At 43.1% G+C, this 16392-nt stretch overlaps 1 protein-coding gene across 1 annotated transcript in view; it reads left to right on the forward strand.

The window, feature by feature from the left end:
- CFAP54 (cilia and flagella associated protein 54) overlaps positions 1–16392 on the forward strand; it is a 191924-nt gene that overhangs the window by 125580 nt on the left and 49952 nt on the right. The window contains exons 39-44 of the mRNA XM_050935964.1: positions 163–249; positions 2070–2192; positions 3885–3938; positions 10638–10854; positions 11894–11985; positions 15732–15901. Coding sequence (XP_050791921.1) covers positions 163–249; positions 2070–2192; positions 3885–3938; positions 10638–10854; positions 11894–11985; positions 15732–15901 — 743 coding nt within the window. The remainder of the gene's footprint in view (positions 1–162; positions 250–2069; positions 2193–3884; positions 3939–10637; positions 10855–11893; positions 11986–15731; positions 15902–16392) is intronic.

The following is a 16392-nucleotide window of genomic DNA, read 5'->3' on the forward strand; positions in this document are numbered from 1 at the left end:
AGAACACAAGAGAAGCAGAAGGATGGCAATGGAAGTACTAGCACTATAAATTAGGCTACTTTCATGTGTTTTCTTTAATGTACGGACTTTGCAGTACTGTATTTTTGTATTGGCAGACTTTCTGGCTTTTATGTCTAGACCGCCTAACATTTTTTTCTGCAGGTTTTGCCACTGTTTACGTTGTACCAATACTTTGTTTCTGAAATTTGTCGTGACCCGGTTAAATGTATTGAAGGAAGAATCCTCAAGGTAATGTAATAAACTTTCTAGCTGCTACAACATATTACATTTTTGAATAAACTTTTCATTTAACTTTATTACTAAATGTAATTGATTTACTGTTGCTTGGTGTATAACATTGTGCCATGAACTGTAAAAGAAATACTTTATACTTGAGTTCTTGTTCAATATTTCTTCTCTCAATGAGCATCTTGATGGAATCCTTTGTGATTGAAATCACTATTATTTTTTATTGTCTTTACTAATCAAGACTCCTACAATAGTCAAAAATATGAACATAACATATTGCCTTCTGAGTCTGGCCTTTTTCTTTGGCAAACACTGATACTTCCTCGAGTGGTGTCCCTGTGTGTGCTCCCCTCTAGGTGTCGGTGCATCCCTGCGCCAGAGATCGGAGATTTTTTGCAGCAGTACTCAGTTGGGGAAAGGGTATGCACAGGAGCAGTCTTGTGCAGCTGTTGGTGTCTCCTGTAGTGCACGCGCCCCCGACCATCCCCTCAGTTCCTTCTCAACCATCCTTGGCTGCAGTCCGAGCTCTCCTTGATACTTTCTGAAAAAAAAAAAGTTACATAGGAACTTCTTATTAGTCTATACTTAGTTATATAGTTTCATTAGTTCCTCTTAGAGGTTTTTCTTCAACAAAAAAAATTTCTTTACTTAGTTCTCTGTTTACAAATAGCTCCATGGTTTACCACTTCAATTAACTCCCATCCTCATCTATCGGGGAGGAGGGAAAGAAGTTTACTGAAGTCATGCTGGGCTCAGCGGGTTTTAAAAGTGTGACTCCTGCCGTGAACCAGTGCCAGTCTCTGACGGCCACACATCCTGCATCCGCTGTCTGGGAGAAACTCATGTCTCCCAGAAATGCGTACATTGCAGCAACTTGAAGTCAAGAGCAAGTCACGATAGGGATCTCTGTTCGAACATGCTTCTGATAGACAAATCCCTCCAACTTCAGCAAGAGACATCCTCCAGGGAGTTTCATAAACCGAGATCCCTAAGCAATGATAAGGCTCCGAATTCCAAAACTATCAGGAAGTGAGCCTCGACCTCTCCACAAGAGAGACTCACAAAAAGAGAGCTTCCTTAGCGAGGTCTTTACCCTCAGTGCTCCACTCATCCAGAGAGAGCACTTACGAGGCACCGGCCTCTTCCATCCTCATCCCTCAGTGAACCTCTGCCGAGCCCCAATGTGCGGCACTGGAGTCAAGATGTCTCTTGCTCTTTTTAATTTTTTTTTAAAGTATGGAGTGTACATGAATGTGGCTGTCCTTATTCACTTCCGTACTCACTGTCAACATCAGTAATGTCATCAAGAACATTGTAATTACTTTTGGAATAGGTTTGTCACTTCATTTGTACTCCTGTTAAAGTTCTTTAAATCTTAGTGTGAGAGCATTTTTACAAATAGCATAACTTGTAAGTGAAAGTGTTCAATTATAGAGTTTGGATATCTCAAGGAAATTATGAGGATTATGGAGAGGGGTTAGTACATTGATTTGGATAACACAGGAACTGACTTGAACTATAACTATAAAGTTCTAACCAAACCTGAACCCTAATTGAATTTTTTTTTTCAGTTTTGGAGAAAGTTTATTTTATTGTTGTTACAGGAGATCTTCAGCTTTTGGGTTCATTTATTCAGTACAAGATATACAGGATAGCTGTCTAGCAGAGAACATTCTCCATTAAATTGTGTCCATTTTAAATGGTCAAACTTTGGGTCAAAATTACTTGACAATTTCCCTTTTAATATAATGTATTGAAAGGAAGAGGAATGACTAAGAAAAGGCACTAAAACTAAATCTCAGTTTCTTATTTCTTTAAAGATTAAAGTACTTACAGATTTAGGATTTTTTGCGGAGGCTTTCTATGAACTGTGTCTGCTCAATCATGGCGAAAAAATTCCCTGGAAAGTACCTGCAGGCTACAGACTTACTGGGAAAATGATGGTAAAATATGCATGCTTGAATTATATTTATACCCTTACTTGGTTCTCCTTCATAGAATTATAAAGATCTGAAACCTTTACAAGCAGTAGAGCCATTACTAGTTCCTGAAATTACGAGTACTCCAGCATCATGCAATAAGTAATTTAGATGACATGCACTGAATGAGGGAGAAAACCATTCATTGAACAGTGAAGACAAAAATAAATTCTGAATACCTTCCTTGTTCACTGTGTGTCATCCAGCCTATACAATGAGTAAGGCAGGCATCTTGCAGGAAAATAGTATGTGAACATGTAGTTTAAGGCTATAAGTGAAATCTTAGCCTTATTTCAGTCTATGGCACAATTCCCACTGACTTCAGTGATGCCAGGGTTTCACTCTTTCTTATAATGAATATGCACAAAGGGACAGAGTTCAGGATGTATGTACTTGGGTATCTCTTGAGCTTGAAACATTTTATTTTGCAACTTTAACATTCCTCTCATGTAAAAAGAACAGGAGTACTTGTGGCACCTTAGAGACTAACAAATTTCTTTGAGCATAAGCTTTCGTGGGCTACAGCCCAATTCTGTGGATGCATAGAATGGAACATATAGTGGGGAGATATATATACACATACAGAGAGCATGAAAAGGTGGGAGTTGCCTTACCAACTCTGGGAGGCCAATTAAGTAAGAGAAAAAACTTTTGAAGTGATAATCAAGATAGCCCAGTACAGACAGTTTGATAAGAAGTGTGAGAATACTTACATGGGGAGATAGATTCAATGTTTGTAATGCCTCAGCCATTCTCAGTCTCTATTCAAGCCTAAGTTGATTGTATCTAATTTGCATATCAATTCGAGTTCAGCAGTTTCTTGTTGGAGTCTGTTTTTGAAGCTTTTCTGTTGAAAAATTGCCACCCTCAGGTCTGTTATTGAGTGACCGGACAGGTTAAAGTATTCTCCTACTGGTTTTTGAATGTTATGATTCCTGACGTTAGGGTGGGGCCTTTGGGGAAGGGGTTGGAATGGGGGCGGGACACAGGTGGAGTTGAGGCGGGGCTGGAGGTGAGTGGGGGTCGAGCACCCACAGGCAGAGCAGAACTCGGCACCTATGCCACCAGTGTTATTGAGACCAGAATTGGGGCTAAGGAAAATTGATTACAAAGAAGCTGAAAATATACAAAACGTCAAAAACACAAATCTAAAAAAAAGGAGAAAAAATCTTCCTTTCTCCATTTTAATGTGTAGTAATCTTAGGTTTCATATGAAACGTTACTTAAATGAAAAGTGTTTGGACAGAAAAATGATCTTATTTAAAGTTGCCAACATTTCTTTTAAACAAATGCCATAGGAAGACACTTCATGAGTTAAGAAGCTGAAAGTCTTGCCAGAGTAAGATACCAGTGTTGTTTCCTAAAGAGAGTGAACATGTTGCACCCCCACTAGATTGGGCCTTAGAGGACACCAGTATCATTAGTGGTATTTTCTTCGGCCCTCCAGGAACCTTCATTATTCAGAGCAGCACTTAAACATGTGCTCAGCCACACTGAAGTCAATTGCATTTGAACACATGCTTAAATCCGTTACTGAACTGAGGCTTATATGACAATATAGCATATGACACTGTACCGCTACATGGGTTTCCCCCAAGTTCCTTGTAAGATCATCAGCAACTCATTCATCATTCATTGTTACATTTATAATTACAGTCTTTTCAGAAATTCAATGCATCAAAACCCCTCCTGTCGAACGCAAACTTACAGGTAAGAAAACAACTTTGTCTCATAGAACTAAAATATTAGTGGAGAGCATAACTTGTCACCTGCATAGTACCTCTTAGAGTCAATAGGAATTATGTGACTGGAGAATATACCTATTTCTGTGCTTTCTATACAACTTTGTATTGTCCATTATATGCCTCTGTAAATATTTCCTTTTATTATTATTATAAATAATAATAATATTAATTTTATGTTAATAACACTCTTTAGCACTTCATAAACGTTAAATTTCACAACAGGCCTCTTTAGATAGAGGTTAGTGTCACTCTGCCTCAGTGGGTCATAACTGAGAATACCAGATTTAGGACAAATGTTAAGATATAGGGCAGACACACTGCAAAACTGGTGGTTATTCTTCCATGAGAAATAGCAAACAAGCAACAAAAGTAAATTTCTGTCTTACTACACTGGCTAACAAGAAGTCAGAAATGCAGCCTCCTTAGATATTGCAGTCCTTGTTTCAACTCCCAGGCACTAGACTTAACGATGAGTGGTTATTTACCAATTTCATCAACCACAGGGCTCTTCTGATTCCAAAGGACCAGCCACATGCCCAGGTCCATATATAACTTGGATCTTACCCTATAATCATGCTGTTGCCAATCCTTTAGTATCGAATATCTAAAGGTTTATTTATAAGAGAAAAGAAGAGAGAGTTAAAATTGGTTAAAGGAATCAAATACATACAATAATTACAAAGTTCTGGCATCAGGCTTGAAGCAATGATGAAGAAAAACTGCTGGCTTGTTAAGTCTCTGGTTGCTTCCAAATGATTGGAAGGTCTTCAGTCCTTTGGTTAGAATACTCCCATTAGTATAGGTTCATAGTCGAGAGATCAGAGCAGGAAAGAGGCCAAAATGAAGATGTTTCCTGGGCCTTTTATACATTCTGCCATATGTTGGGAACTTCATTGTCGCAAACAAAACCCTCAGCACAGTTTGTGGAAAAGTACAGCCACGATATGTACTCCAGAGTCACGTGAGCTGGTCACATGCCCTTGCATGCTTCGATGAGTCAGAGCAGGGGCCATTACCCATATTCTGAGTGAAACATCCACAGGAAAGTCTATCAGGTGGGAATAAGCTTCTTCCATGGCCCATTGTGTTTGTTGATGGTCTGTGTGATGAGGCAAGGCCAGATGACTACAGTGAAGTAGTGAGGAACAGGTATGTTAGCCCCAGGCTAAACAAATCCCTAGTACCATGGTAACCAAATGGCAGTTGCTCCAGGTTAATCAAGGCATATCGGGCCAATTAAGATATTTTTAGAAGGCAGTGGAGATAGCTACTTTGATTAGAACACCGGCAGCCAATCAAATCAGGGCACATAGGTTTAAAAAGGAGCTCACTCCAGTCAGGCAGGGAGGAGCCAGAGGAGAAGGAGCGCGTGTGAGAAACTGGGAGCAAGAGGCACAAAGAGCTGAAACAGAGAGGATGTGCTACTGGAGGATTGAGGAATTATCAGACAATCAAGCATTATCAGACAGCAGGAGGAAGGTCCTGTGGTGAGGATAAAGAAGGTGTTTGGAGGAGGCCATGGGGAAGTAGCCCAGGGAGTTGTAGCTGTCATGCAGCTGTTACAGGAGGCACTATAGAGAACTGCAATCCACAGGGCCCTGGGCTGGAACCCGGAGTAGAGGGCGGGCCCGGGTTCCCCCCAAACCTCGCAACTCCTGATCAGACACAGGTGGAGTTGACCCAGACTGTGGGTTCCACCAGAGGGGAAGATCACTGAAGTGAGCAAATCTGCCAATAAGAGCAGGACCCACCAAGGTAGAGGAGGAACTTTGTCACAACTGGTGTCAGGAGTGAGATTTTTGGTGTGCACAGCATGGCGGAAGAAAGAGGATGATTTTAAAAAAAAAAAAAGAGGGTTAATTTTTTTGTCATCACAATGGGTGACGTAGTGTGGGCACTGATACAAGCCACGGCAGCCCAGCAGGAGGCTACCCGTGTCCAGGCAGCCGCCCAGCAAGAAGCAGTGTGGCTGCAGCAAGAGACTAATCGCCTGCTGATGGACCAAGCTGCTCAAGACCGAGCTATGTTGCAGGAACTGGTAAACCAGGTAAAGACCCTTACAGAGCTGAACCGTGGCCATGATGGGACACGGCTCATATGGGCTCACCATAGGCTGCAGAAAATGATGCGGGAGGATGATGTAGAGGCATACCTTCTGGCCTTTGAGAGGACAGCCCTACGGGAGGCCTGGCCTCGAGATCAGTGGTCTGGCATCCTTGCCCCATTCCTGTGTGGGGAGGCCCAGAAAGTGTACCATGATCTGCCAGAAAAGGCTGCAGCAGACTACTCCCTGCTGAAGGCAGAGATCCTGGCCAGATCTGGGGTAACGACCACAGTACGGGCCCAGTGGTAACATGAGTGGAGGTACCAGGAAGACAAAACCCCATGGTCTCAATTGTATGACCTCATCCATCTCGCACGAAAGTGGTTGCAAACAGAGTCCCGGAGTCCGGAAGAGATACTAGAGGTTCTGGTCATCGACCGGTACATCAGGGCACTGCCACCAGATCTCCGCAAATGGGTAGGCCAGAATGATCCGTCCACCTATGACGAGATGATCACGCTGGTAGAAAGACGCATGACAGCCAGGAAATTGACCCGACTACCCAAGGAAAGCCCCTTTCGTAGCAAACACCCAACCCCAACCCTGGAAGGTGGGACAGCCAAACCCCTAGGGAGTCCTAGGTGGAGGAAAAGGGGGGCTGAAAACCAGCAGAGACTCCAGAAGGAAGGGATTGACCTGAGTGGGGAAAACGCTGGGACTAAACCCCCTAGTCCACATGATAGGAGAATTTCCAACAATTATAGATGTTATGCATGTGGGGAGTGGGGACACATAGCAGCATAGTGTCACAGCATCGAGGAGCCTATGCAATGCAACTTGGGAGACTGGGAGGTCCCATGCTCCCTTATCCACCTTGCGGGGTCACATTAGCCCCGCATAACTATACCAGGCCGGTGAAGATAAATGGAGCAGAGACTACAGCACTTGTGGACTCGGGGAATGCTATTACCCTTATATCGGGTAAGCTGGTAAAAAGTAACCAGCTGCTGCAAGCCAAACGTGTAGCAGTGATGTGTGTGCATGGGGCCATGAGCTATTACTTCACCATCCCAGTGGAGATAGAGGTTCAGGGGAACACCATTGAGGTGACAGTGGGTGTAGTTCCTAAACTCCCATATCCTGTAGTCATTGGGAGGGACTATCCAGGGTTTGATAATTTACTCCCCCCGGAGAGGCTGGAGGGAGGTGGAGACCCTGTTGGCAGCGACTTATCACTGGGGGAATGTCAACCCCGAATGTTTTCTGAGTTTTCTCAGGATCTATTCTCAGCCCCCTAAAAGGCCCAGAAGACAAAAAAAGAAAGGAAAGCCGCGAAGGCATTGGGAACCCGGATCCTGACCCAGAGCTAGAAGACCGCGCTAGTAGGCAGATGGACAAGGGCAGCCATCAGAGAAACTACCAACACGGAAGGTGAGCCAGAGGCTGGCCCCAGCCATGATGGCAACGAGCCGTTGGAATAAGCAAAAGCTGGCCCCTGGGAGCTCAGGCAGGTTAGTCCTGGGAGAGAGACTTTCGGACGGGACCAGGCAGAGGACCCTAGATATGATAATGTCAGGAAAGAGGTGGCTGAGATAGATGGAATACCAGTGGAGGGGAAAGTCTGGAGTCCAGGACCCTACTTTATAGTGAAGAAAGATCTCCTGTACCGTGTGGTACAAATGCAGGAGCAGGAGATACATCAACTTGTGGTGCCACGAAAACATTAAAAAGCCATATTGAGCCTTGCCCACAGTCACCTGTTTGGAGGACACTTAGGGGTAGAGAAAACCCAGGCCAAGATCCTGCGGAGGTTCTTCTGGCCAGGAGTACATGAAGATGTCAGGCGATACTGCACCACTTGTCCAGAGTGTCAGCTACATAGCCCTCGCCCACACTTATGGGCCCCTTTGATACCTCTTCCAATAATAGAAGTACCATTTGAACGCATAGCTATGGATCTGATTGAGCCCCTAGAGAAGACAACTCGGGGCCACCAACATGTGATGGTTGTACTAGACTATACAACACGATACCCGGAAGCCATCCCCCTACGCAACACAGCTTCCAAGACAATAGCTAAGGAGCTAATACAGATCTTTTCCCGGGTTGGGCTACCCAAGGAGATACTGACTGATCAAGGGACACCTTTCGTGTCCAAGTTGATGAAAGATCTCTGTTCATTGCTCCATGTACAGGCCCTACGGACCTCTGTATACCACCCACAAACAGATGGTCTTGTAGAAAGTTTCAATAGGACCCTCAAGGCCATGATCAGGAAAGTGGTGAGCTGGGATGGGAAAGACTGGGATACCTTATTGCCTTACCTCATGTTCGCCATCCAAGAAGTTCCACAAGCCTCCACAGGTTTCTCTCCATTCAAACTATTATATGGGTGCCACCCCTGAAGCATATTGGATATAGCCAGAGAAGCCTGGGAAGAGGAGCCAAATCCTGGAAGGAACATAGTTGAGCATGTACTACAGATGAGGGATCGGATAGCCTGAATTACACCCATTGTACGGGAACACTTGGAGAAAGCACAGGAGACCCAACAGACCCATTATAACCACCAAGCAAAGCTTCGACGGTTCCAAACAAGGGATTGAGTAATGGTCCTGGTGCCCACAGCAGAAAGCAAGCTGTTGGCCCAGTGGCAGGGACCCTATAAAGTGATTGAAGCCATGGGAGAGGTAAACTATTTGTTGCGATTGTATAACAGTGGTACCAACAATAATATACATGGTCATATTTTAATCATATAACATTACAGTTAGTATTATTATTGCCAGTTTATCAAATGAGAAAACCGACAGAGATTTGACATGACCAGAGCAGGAGAATCTCCGCAGGATCACTGTGGCTCTATTTTAAGATTTGATGTAGTTAATTCTTCTATTTATGCTTCAAGGTACTATATTCAGAACCTCTTCTAGCTTTGTTATTCCTTTCAGTGCTGTCTTATATGTTTTTCTAATGTCAGGGTGGATAGCTGAAATCTATATATAGAAAAATATGTGAGGATACAGAATCCATAGTCTACGTAATGAATTGCCCATTGCTAATTTTAGTGAAAGTTGCATGGTAGCGATTTACTTATCTTTTAGTTTCCAGGGTTTTAACATTTTGTCTCCCGTTGTGTACAAGATTCAGGGGGAAACAGCCAGTTGAATATGCAGCAGAAACAGTGAAACTGACGCTACACAAAGTTCTGTTGATGCACTATGTAAATAAGTAAACTTTAATTTACAGTAAGTTTATATGTCACTTGTAACAACAGTAGGTTAGTAGACTGAAGCAAGATTTTTTAATTGATGGTGTCTCTTTTGTAAACTCGATTTATTCAGACTTTTGTCTGAGTAATGGTTTGAAAGTGCATGTCCCGTCTTGGTCTACTGGTTAGAGCACAGAGCCAATATTTTTTGTTTCTATAGTTGGGTCTTGCCTTTAGTTTCTGTGTGATCTTGGGGAACCATTTATCCTTCCTGTTTCTAAGTTTACCCATCTAAAATGAGGATATTAAAAGTCAATCTTCTTGAAGAATGTTTAAAGGATATTTGTAAAGTGTATTGGGATTGTCTGATGGAGGGCTGTGTAAGTACCAGAAATATATTTTCATGTTTTCCTTTCTCAACAGCATGGGTGAAATCCTAGGCCCAGTAAAGTAAGTGAGGTTTCACCATTGACATCAGTGAAACCATGTATTCACACCCTGGTCTGGAAAATCTGATGATATTCAAAATTAATGTGTTATACAGAAGTGCTGATTAAATTGTTATGGCAAGGGTCAGCAGATGGTGCTGTTACATACAGTGTTATACATTCTTTTGGATACTATGAAAACAGTGTTCAGTTTTAATACCAAGAGAGATAAATATCAGAACTGATTAACTCAGTTCTAAGATGGAGCCTCAATGATTTTATGAACATTCTTCTGCTTTGGTCAAGTCACATCTGTATGTGTCAGGTTTCCCGTCTAAAAAATGGTGATAATAGTACTTACTTCTCTCTTCAGAGGTCTGATACGAAATTTATGAAGTGCTGAAAATTTATAATTATTAGTGATAATTAAGGAAGCATTTACAGAGAGTAGAGTGGAAAATACATAGTTGTGTAGCAAGTACAAGGTATTGTTAGTTTTGCGATGCAGAGGTTTTTTTTGCTGGGGGGTTGCAAATAATGTGAGTTTGCTCCCTGCCTTAATCTCTCTAACAAGAATCAAGACTTGGAGCAGAGTTGGGATTTTGGCTGAGATTACTGATACAGAGGTTTGCCTATGTACTATTTGTGACTTCTTCTGTTCAAGGACAGGTATATACTTTGTAAATAAAACAAATTAAGAAAGTATCCAGACTGTCTGTCACTGACCTTCTCCTTCAGCGGGAAAACTTACCTGCCAGGCCCTGACATGTGCAATCACTTGGCAGAAAGACATTATATTAGGGAAGAAAACACCAGTTCCTCCATGGTGACAAATATTATATTATCTAGTATGAGTCATATCCATTTGTATTTTCATGAATGTCATTAATAGAAGTGGAGTACAGATTTCTGTTATTGAATTCAAATATGATGTTTAGCATGTAATTGCATATTAATTCGAATTATTAACTTTGCTTGTAGGTACTGGAAGATGTATTTAATTGGAGTCTACCTCCAGCTGTGGTTTCAATGTGTGATCAACAAATCATGAATAAATTAACTTTGGCCAAAATGCATTTTATCATTTGTCTTTCGGCAACAATAAATAGTATTCCTGAAAAAGTGATGAAGACAATTTATTCTATGGATAACACTAGCTTAAAAAAGCCAAGCAGAATCATGGAGTCAAACATAAAAAGTAATTATTATTGTCGTGGAAAAGTCTTACCATCATCTGATTTTATTCTCCAGCTTGTTTCATGTATAATTCTATCATTTTAAACATATGTACACATTATACTGATGCATTTTAAAGAATATTCATATTATGTCTTGCTGAATATATGTTTTCAATTTTTTATAGTTAAAATTTCATATTTAAATTTTATTTAGAATTGCCTTTCATTCTTACTTGTTTTTATAAATACATTATTGTTGGTGGATCCTATGGGTTTTTGGGCTTTGTACTGTTTTAACATTTCCTGATCACTGTCTTCCAAATGAGTATCTATTTTTTCATCTTGGGAGATGAATGACTGGCTTTCTTTTTCTTTGTAGTAAATTACCCACCAGAAGATACTCTTCAGATCACATTGTGGTCACTTACTTATTTTCCCTTTATAGTCAGAATGCTTCACTTATTACTATTAATTATATATATTGTGGAACCTCCCAAGATACGTTGGGGCCTTCTCCAAACATAAGCGATAGTTCAGGTCCCAAAGATCTTACAGTGTAAAAAATTGATGACAGAGAAGTAGATATGGGAACAAACAAAATGGTCAGAATGAAGAGAAATATATGGTTTTTTTTGTTCCAAGGATTGTTGGATTTAGTTTGTTGTATATAAACTATGCTTAACTGCTGTATTCCTCCTCATTGGCAGCTGCGGGCTCAGGCCTTTTCTTCATGGGGCTAGCTCTGGTGGGATTGGAGGCTTTTCCACATTCTCCCCCTTCCCCCCATAAATAATCCCCCAATCTCTAAACGGAGAGCCCTGTAGCTGCAACTGAGATGTGTGAAGAGTAAAAAGTTTGGCAGGATGGTAGAACAAGTGTAAATAAGAAATATGTTTGAGAAAAATCATGATTTTTCTCATGAATATTCAGTGAACAGAAAAATAAGATAAATTCTTCAAATTATGGGGAATTATTTGGTCAACTCTGCTCCTTTGTAACTTGAAGTCTTTCTTGGAATTTAACTGCTATCCTTTGCTTTTAAAATTTTTTATTTGCTAGTTAATGCAGAAGTTACAAGACACCAGGAACAAAGCAGCATTATTGTGCAACTGGTCAGATGCAAAGACGAATTAAATATGGCTATGCTAAAGGTAATTTTGTTGTTTAGGAAATTAAACTTAGGAAACAGTTCACTGTTCATCAAATGATATATTTCCTATGTAGCAGAAATAATACTGTGGGGACTAGATGATATAGGGAACTGGAAATGAGTTAAAAAGTCTCTACTTTCTAGGTCACTGGTTCTAATGTGACCCAAGCAGTTAGTGGCTATAGGTAGGGTCCTACCAATTTCATGGCCATGAAAAACATGTCATGGACTGTGAAATCAGCACTCCCCCCTGAAATCTGATCTCTCCTGCTGCTGGGAGCCTATGGCTCCTCGCTGCTATTCCGGCCATGCTGGGAAGTGACAGGAATTGTCCTCCTCTGCATGGCTGCTGTTTGTGGGGAGATCAGACCCACCTACAGAGGCAGTGCAGAAATGAGGGTGGGACACCCTTACTTCCATGGAGCAGCAGCCCATGAGCTGGGCTCCAGGTTTCCATTCCACACCCCACACCCCTGGCGGCTTCTGCCTCAGCACCAGGCACCAAGCTCGGGGCTTCCTCCTGGAGTGGCTCTTGCCAAGCTGGGAGATTTCCCTTCCAGCGGCTACAGCTGGGGCAGCCTGGGCTCTGAGCTTCTGCTCCCACTAGGGTTGCTAACTTTCTACTCACACAAAACCAAACACCTTTGCCCCACACCTGCCCCACCCCTCTTCCAAGGCCAAGTCCATGCCCCACCCCTTCTCCAAGGCTCCACTTCTGCTCACTCCATCCCCACCCCATCACTCGCTCTCCTTACCCTCACTCCACTCACGTGCTCATTCTCACCAGGCTGGCTCATGGGGCTTGGGTATAGGAGGTGGTGAGGGTTCCGGCTGAGGGTGCAGGCTCTGAGGTGGGGCCCGGGATGAGGGGTTTGGGGTGCAGGAGGATCCTCTGGGCTGGGGGGTAGGTCTGAGGGGTTCAGAGTATGGGAGTGGGCTCCAGGCTGAGGCAGCGGGTTGGGGCGTGATGGGGTGATAGCTTTGGCTGAGGGTACAGACTCTGGGATGGGACTCGGGATGAGGGGTTTGGGGGGTAGGAGGGTGCTCCAGGCTGGGATCAAGGGGTTTGGAGTATGGGAGGGGCTCTGGACTGAGGCAGGGGGGTTGGGGTGTGGGAGGAGGTATGGGCTTTGGGCTGGAGGTGCGGATACTGGGGTGGAACCAGAAATGAGGGGGTCAGGATGCGGGAGGGGGCTCTGGGCTGGGACAGGCAGTTGAGTCGAGAGGTTGAGGGCTCTGGCTGGGGGTGTGGGCTCTCATGTGGGGCCAAGGATGAGGTATTTGGGGTACAGGAGGTGTCTGAGGGGTTCAGAGTGTTAGAGGGGGCTCTGGGCTGGGGTAAGGGATGTGGGTGCAGGATGTGTGTGAGGGCTCTGGCTGGGGGTGCAGACTCTGGGGTGGGGCTGGGGATGAACGGTTTGGGGTGTTGGAGGGTGCTTTGGGCTGGGACCGAGAGGTTCAGAGGGTGGGAGGGGGATCAGGGCAGGGGCAGGGTGTTGGGACCCAGGAGAGGGGCAGGGGAGCAGGCTCTGCGTGGCGCTTACCTCAAGCAGTTCCTGGAAGCAGCGGCATGTCCTCCCTCTGGCTCCTATGTGGTGCTGTGGCCAGGCTGCTTTATGCACTGCCCTGTCCACAGGTGCCGCCCCCGCAGCTCCCATTGGCTATGGTTTGCAGCCAATAGGAGCTGTGGAGGCAGCGCTTGGGCCAGAGGCAGCATGCAGAACCTACTGGCTGCCAGAGGGGGACATGCTAACTGCTTCCTCTCCTCCGCTGCTCCTGCCGCAGCTCTGGGCACTGAGCTAGGGGCTTCTTCCCCCGGCAGCTCCTCCCAAGGTTGGGGGCTTGTGCTTCTGCCAGCTTCAGTCAGGGCAGCCAGGCCTCAGGTCTTCTGTCCCCCAGCCGCTCCAGCTGGGGCAGCCTGGGCTTGGAGCTTCTGCCCCCACGGCCACTCCAGCTGGGGCTTGGGGCAGTCCAGGCTTGAGGCTTCCTGGGCTCAAGGCTTCATCCCCGCGGCTGCAGCCGAGTCTCAGGGTGCCCAGGCTCAGGGCTTCTTCCTCCGTGGCTGCTTCTGGGGCTCAGGGTGACTAGGTAGGGGCTTCTTCTGGGGCTGGGGCATCTATCCCTGGCATGGCCTGTCAGATAGGAGCCCCCTCTGTTTCAGCAAAGAGATTTGGGACTAACTTGGACATGAGAACTGAAGTACTCATTTACCTTTAGAGGTGGTCCCTGCAGAACATATCTGAGTTACTTTGATGGGATAATATACTGGATAAATAAACATTAATTCTCCTGAATCTTTGACAAGGCGTTTAAAAGAGAAGCATTCCATTTTCATTTTGTTGTGTAGTTTAAGAACCTACAGCTCCAGGGATATGACATAGTAAAATAAAGATTTAAAACATTTTGAATAAACTTACTGGTGCTCTTGAGAGGCATTAATGCTGCCTGTCTGAATTCAGCCAAATCAATGGAAAAGCTAAAGAAATAGATGGTGAGAGAGAATATTCAGAGTAGCAGCCATGTTAGTCTGTATCCGCAAAAAGAACAGGAGTACTTGTGGCACCTTAGAAACTAACAAATTTATTTCAGCATGAGCTTTCGTGAGCTACAGCTCACTTCTTCGGGAGCATAGAATAGAACACACAGACAGGAGATATTTATACATACAGAGAACATGAAAAGGTGGAAGTATGCATACTAACAGGAGGAGTCTAATCAATTGAGATGAGCTATCAGCAGCAGGAGAAAAAAAACCTTTTGAAGTGATAATTAAGATGACCCATAGAAGGTGTGAGGAGAACTTAACATAGGGAAATAGATTCAATTAGTGTAATGACCCAACCATTCCCAGTCTCTGTTTAAGCCTGAGTTAATTGTATCTAATTTGCATATGAATTTGAGTTTAGCAATCTCTCTCTATAGTCTGTTTTTGAAGTTTTTTTGTTGCAAAATCACCACCTTCAAGTCTGTCACTGAGTGGTTAGAATAAATGGACACAAATCTGACATCAAGAACCATAACATTCAAAAACCAGTGGGAGAACACTTCAACCTCTCTAACCACTCAGTGACAGACTTGAAGGTGGCAATTTTGAGGTCATTGTGGAGTTCTGCTTAAAAACGGATGGCATGACATGTTCCTATGACTTTTAACTAAATTCTTCCTAGAGACCTGAGGTTGATAAGTTTTAGTTTAAAGTGAAATTTCTTTCTGATCTGTTTTTTCCAAGGTCTCCTGCAGCTTTACTTAATGTGAATCTGAGGGCCTGCAAACTACTCAGGGGCTTTCAGGATAGATCCTGTACTCATTAATTATAATGAGGTTATATTTAGAAAATAATAGGTTTCTTTCTATGTGAGCAAATTCTCTTTTATTATTTTATTTACAGTTGAAAATTACTGAATCCTGAACTGTAACTATAATATAAGATAGGAATGAAAAATGTTTAACTGAATTATTTCTAGTTGTATTTTATTAAGATACACAGTACTATATCTTCTGGTGTACTGTGCTTAGAGTCATAAATTACAATATTACCAGTTTAGTATGCAGTGCTACTTCCTGTTCTCCGAGTTTAAAACCAGATTAAAATAATAATCTTTGCTTACAGAAATAGTGCATTTTATTCATATTGGCCTATTTCAAAGTATGGGAAGTCCTGGACAATAACAGAGAACTTTTCAAGCAACTTTCTATTATTTGTATTATTTCTTGAAATTACATGATGTTGTGATGTTCTTCTCTTAGGGGATTTTATTGACAGAAACTGAAGAAAGGCTTAACTCTCTTGTAGCCATCATACAGAATGAATATGATGGGAAGATTTCTCGCTGTTCTGCTGTAGAATTAGAGACTGTTATTGAGGCCAAGCTTCAGCTTGCAGTTATTTCTCAGCAGAGACATCAAACTGCTTTCAGGTAAATACCATTATAGTCAGAATACGTTGCAGCTTGCTGAATGTAAGATTAAAAAAACAAACAAAAACCCAAATAAACCCTACAATCTTCTTTGGTTTCAAAGATACTCATATATTTCAAACCTTAAAAGCTACCCGAAGTAACAACAATAATTGCCTGTCTATACCGAAAGAAGGACAGGAGACACTTGATATGATTTTAATTAGGCTGCAACTTTTATTAGATGTTTGGAATTACCTGGCAGATAAAAGTGTATAGTGCAGGTAACTCCATGATCATCTCAATATCTACTTCAGCTCTTCCGCAAGTCTACCCCCATTTTTTCCATCCGGACCCCCCAGCCAACCCATTGCTGGGAGCTTATCACTCCCCGAGAAGTTGAGGCTTTTGCCTTTTGAGTTATAGTAGCCTGGAAATACTTTGCTTTGTTCGGAGGGTATGTTTCTGTGCAATATCACAGAAATGCATTAAGATTTCAGAAATGTGGTGAA

Source organism: Gopherus flavomarginatus, chromosome 1, assembly GCF_025201925.1.
Source record: "Gopherus flavomarginatus isolate rGopFla2 chromosome 1, rGopFla2.mat.asm, whole genome shotgun sequence".
NCBI classification, from domain to species: Eukaryota; Metazoa; Chordata; order Testudines; family Testudinidae; genus Gopherus; species Gopherus flavomarginatus.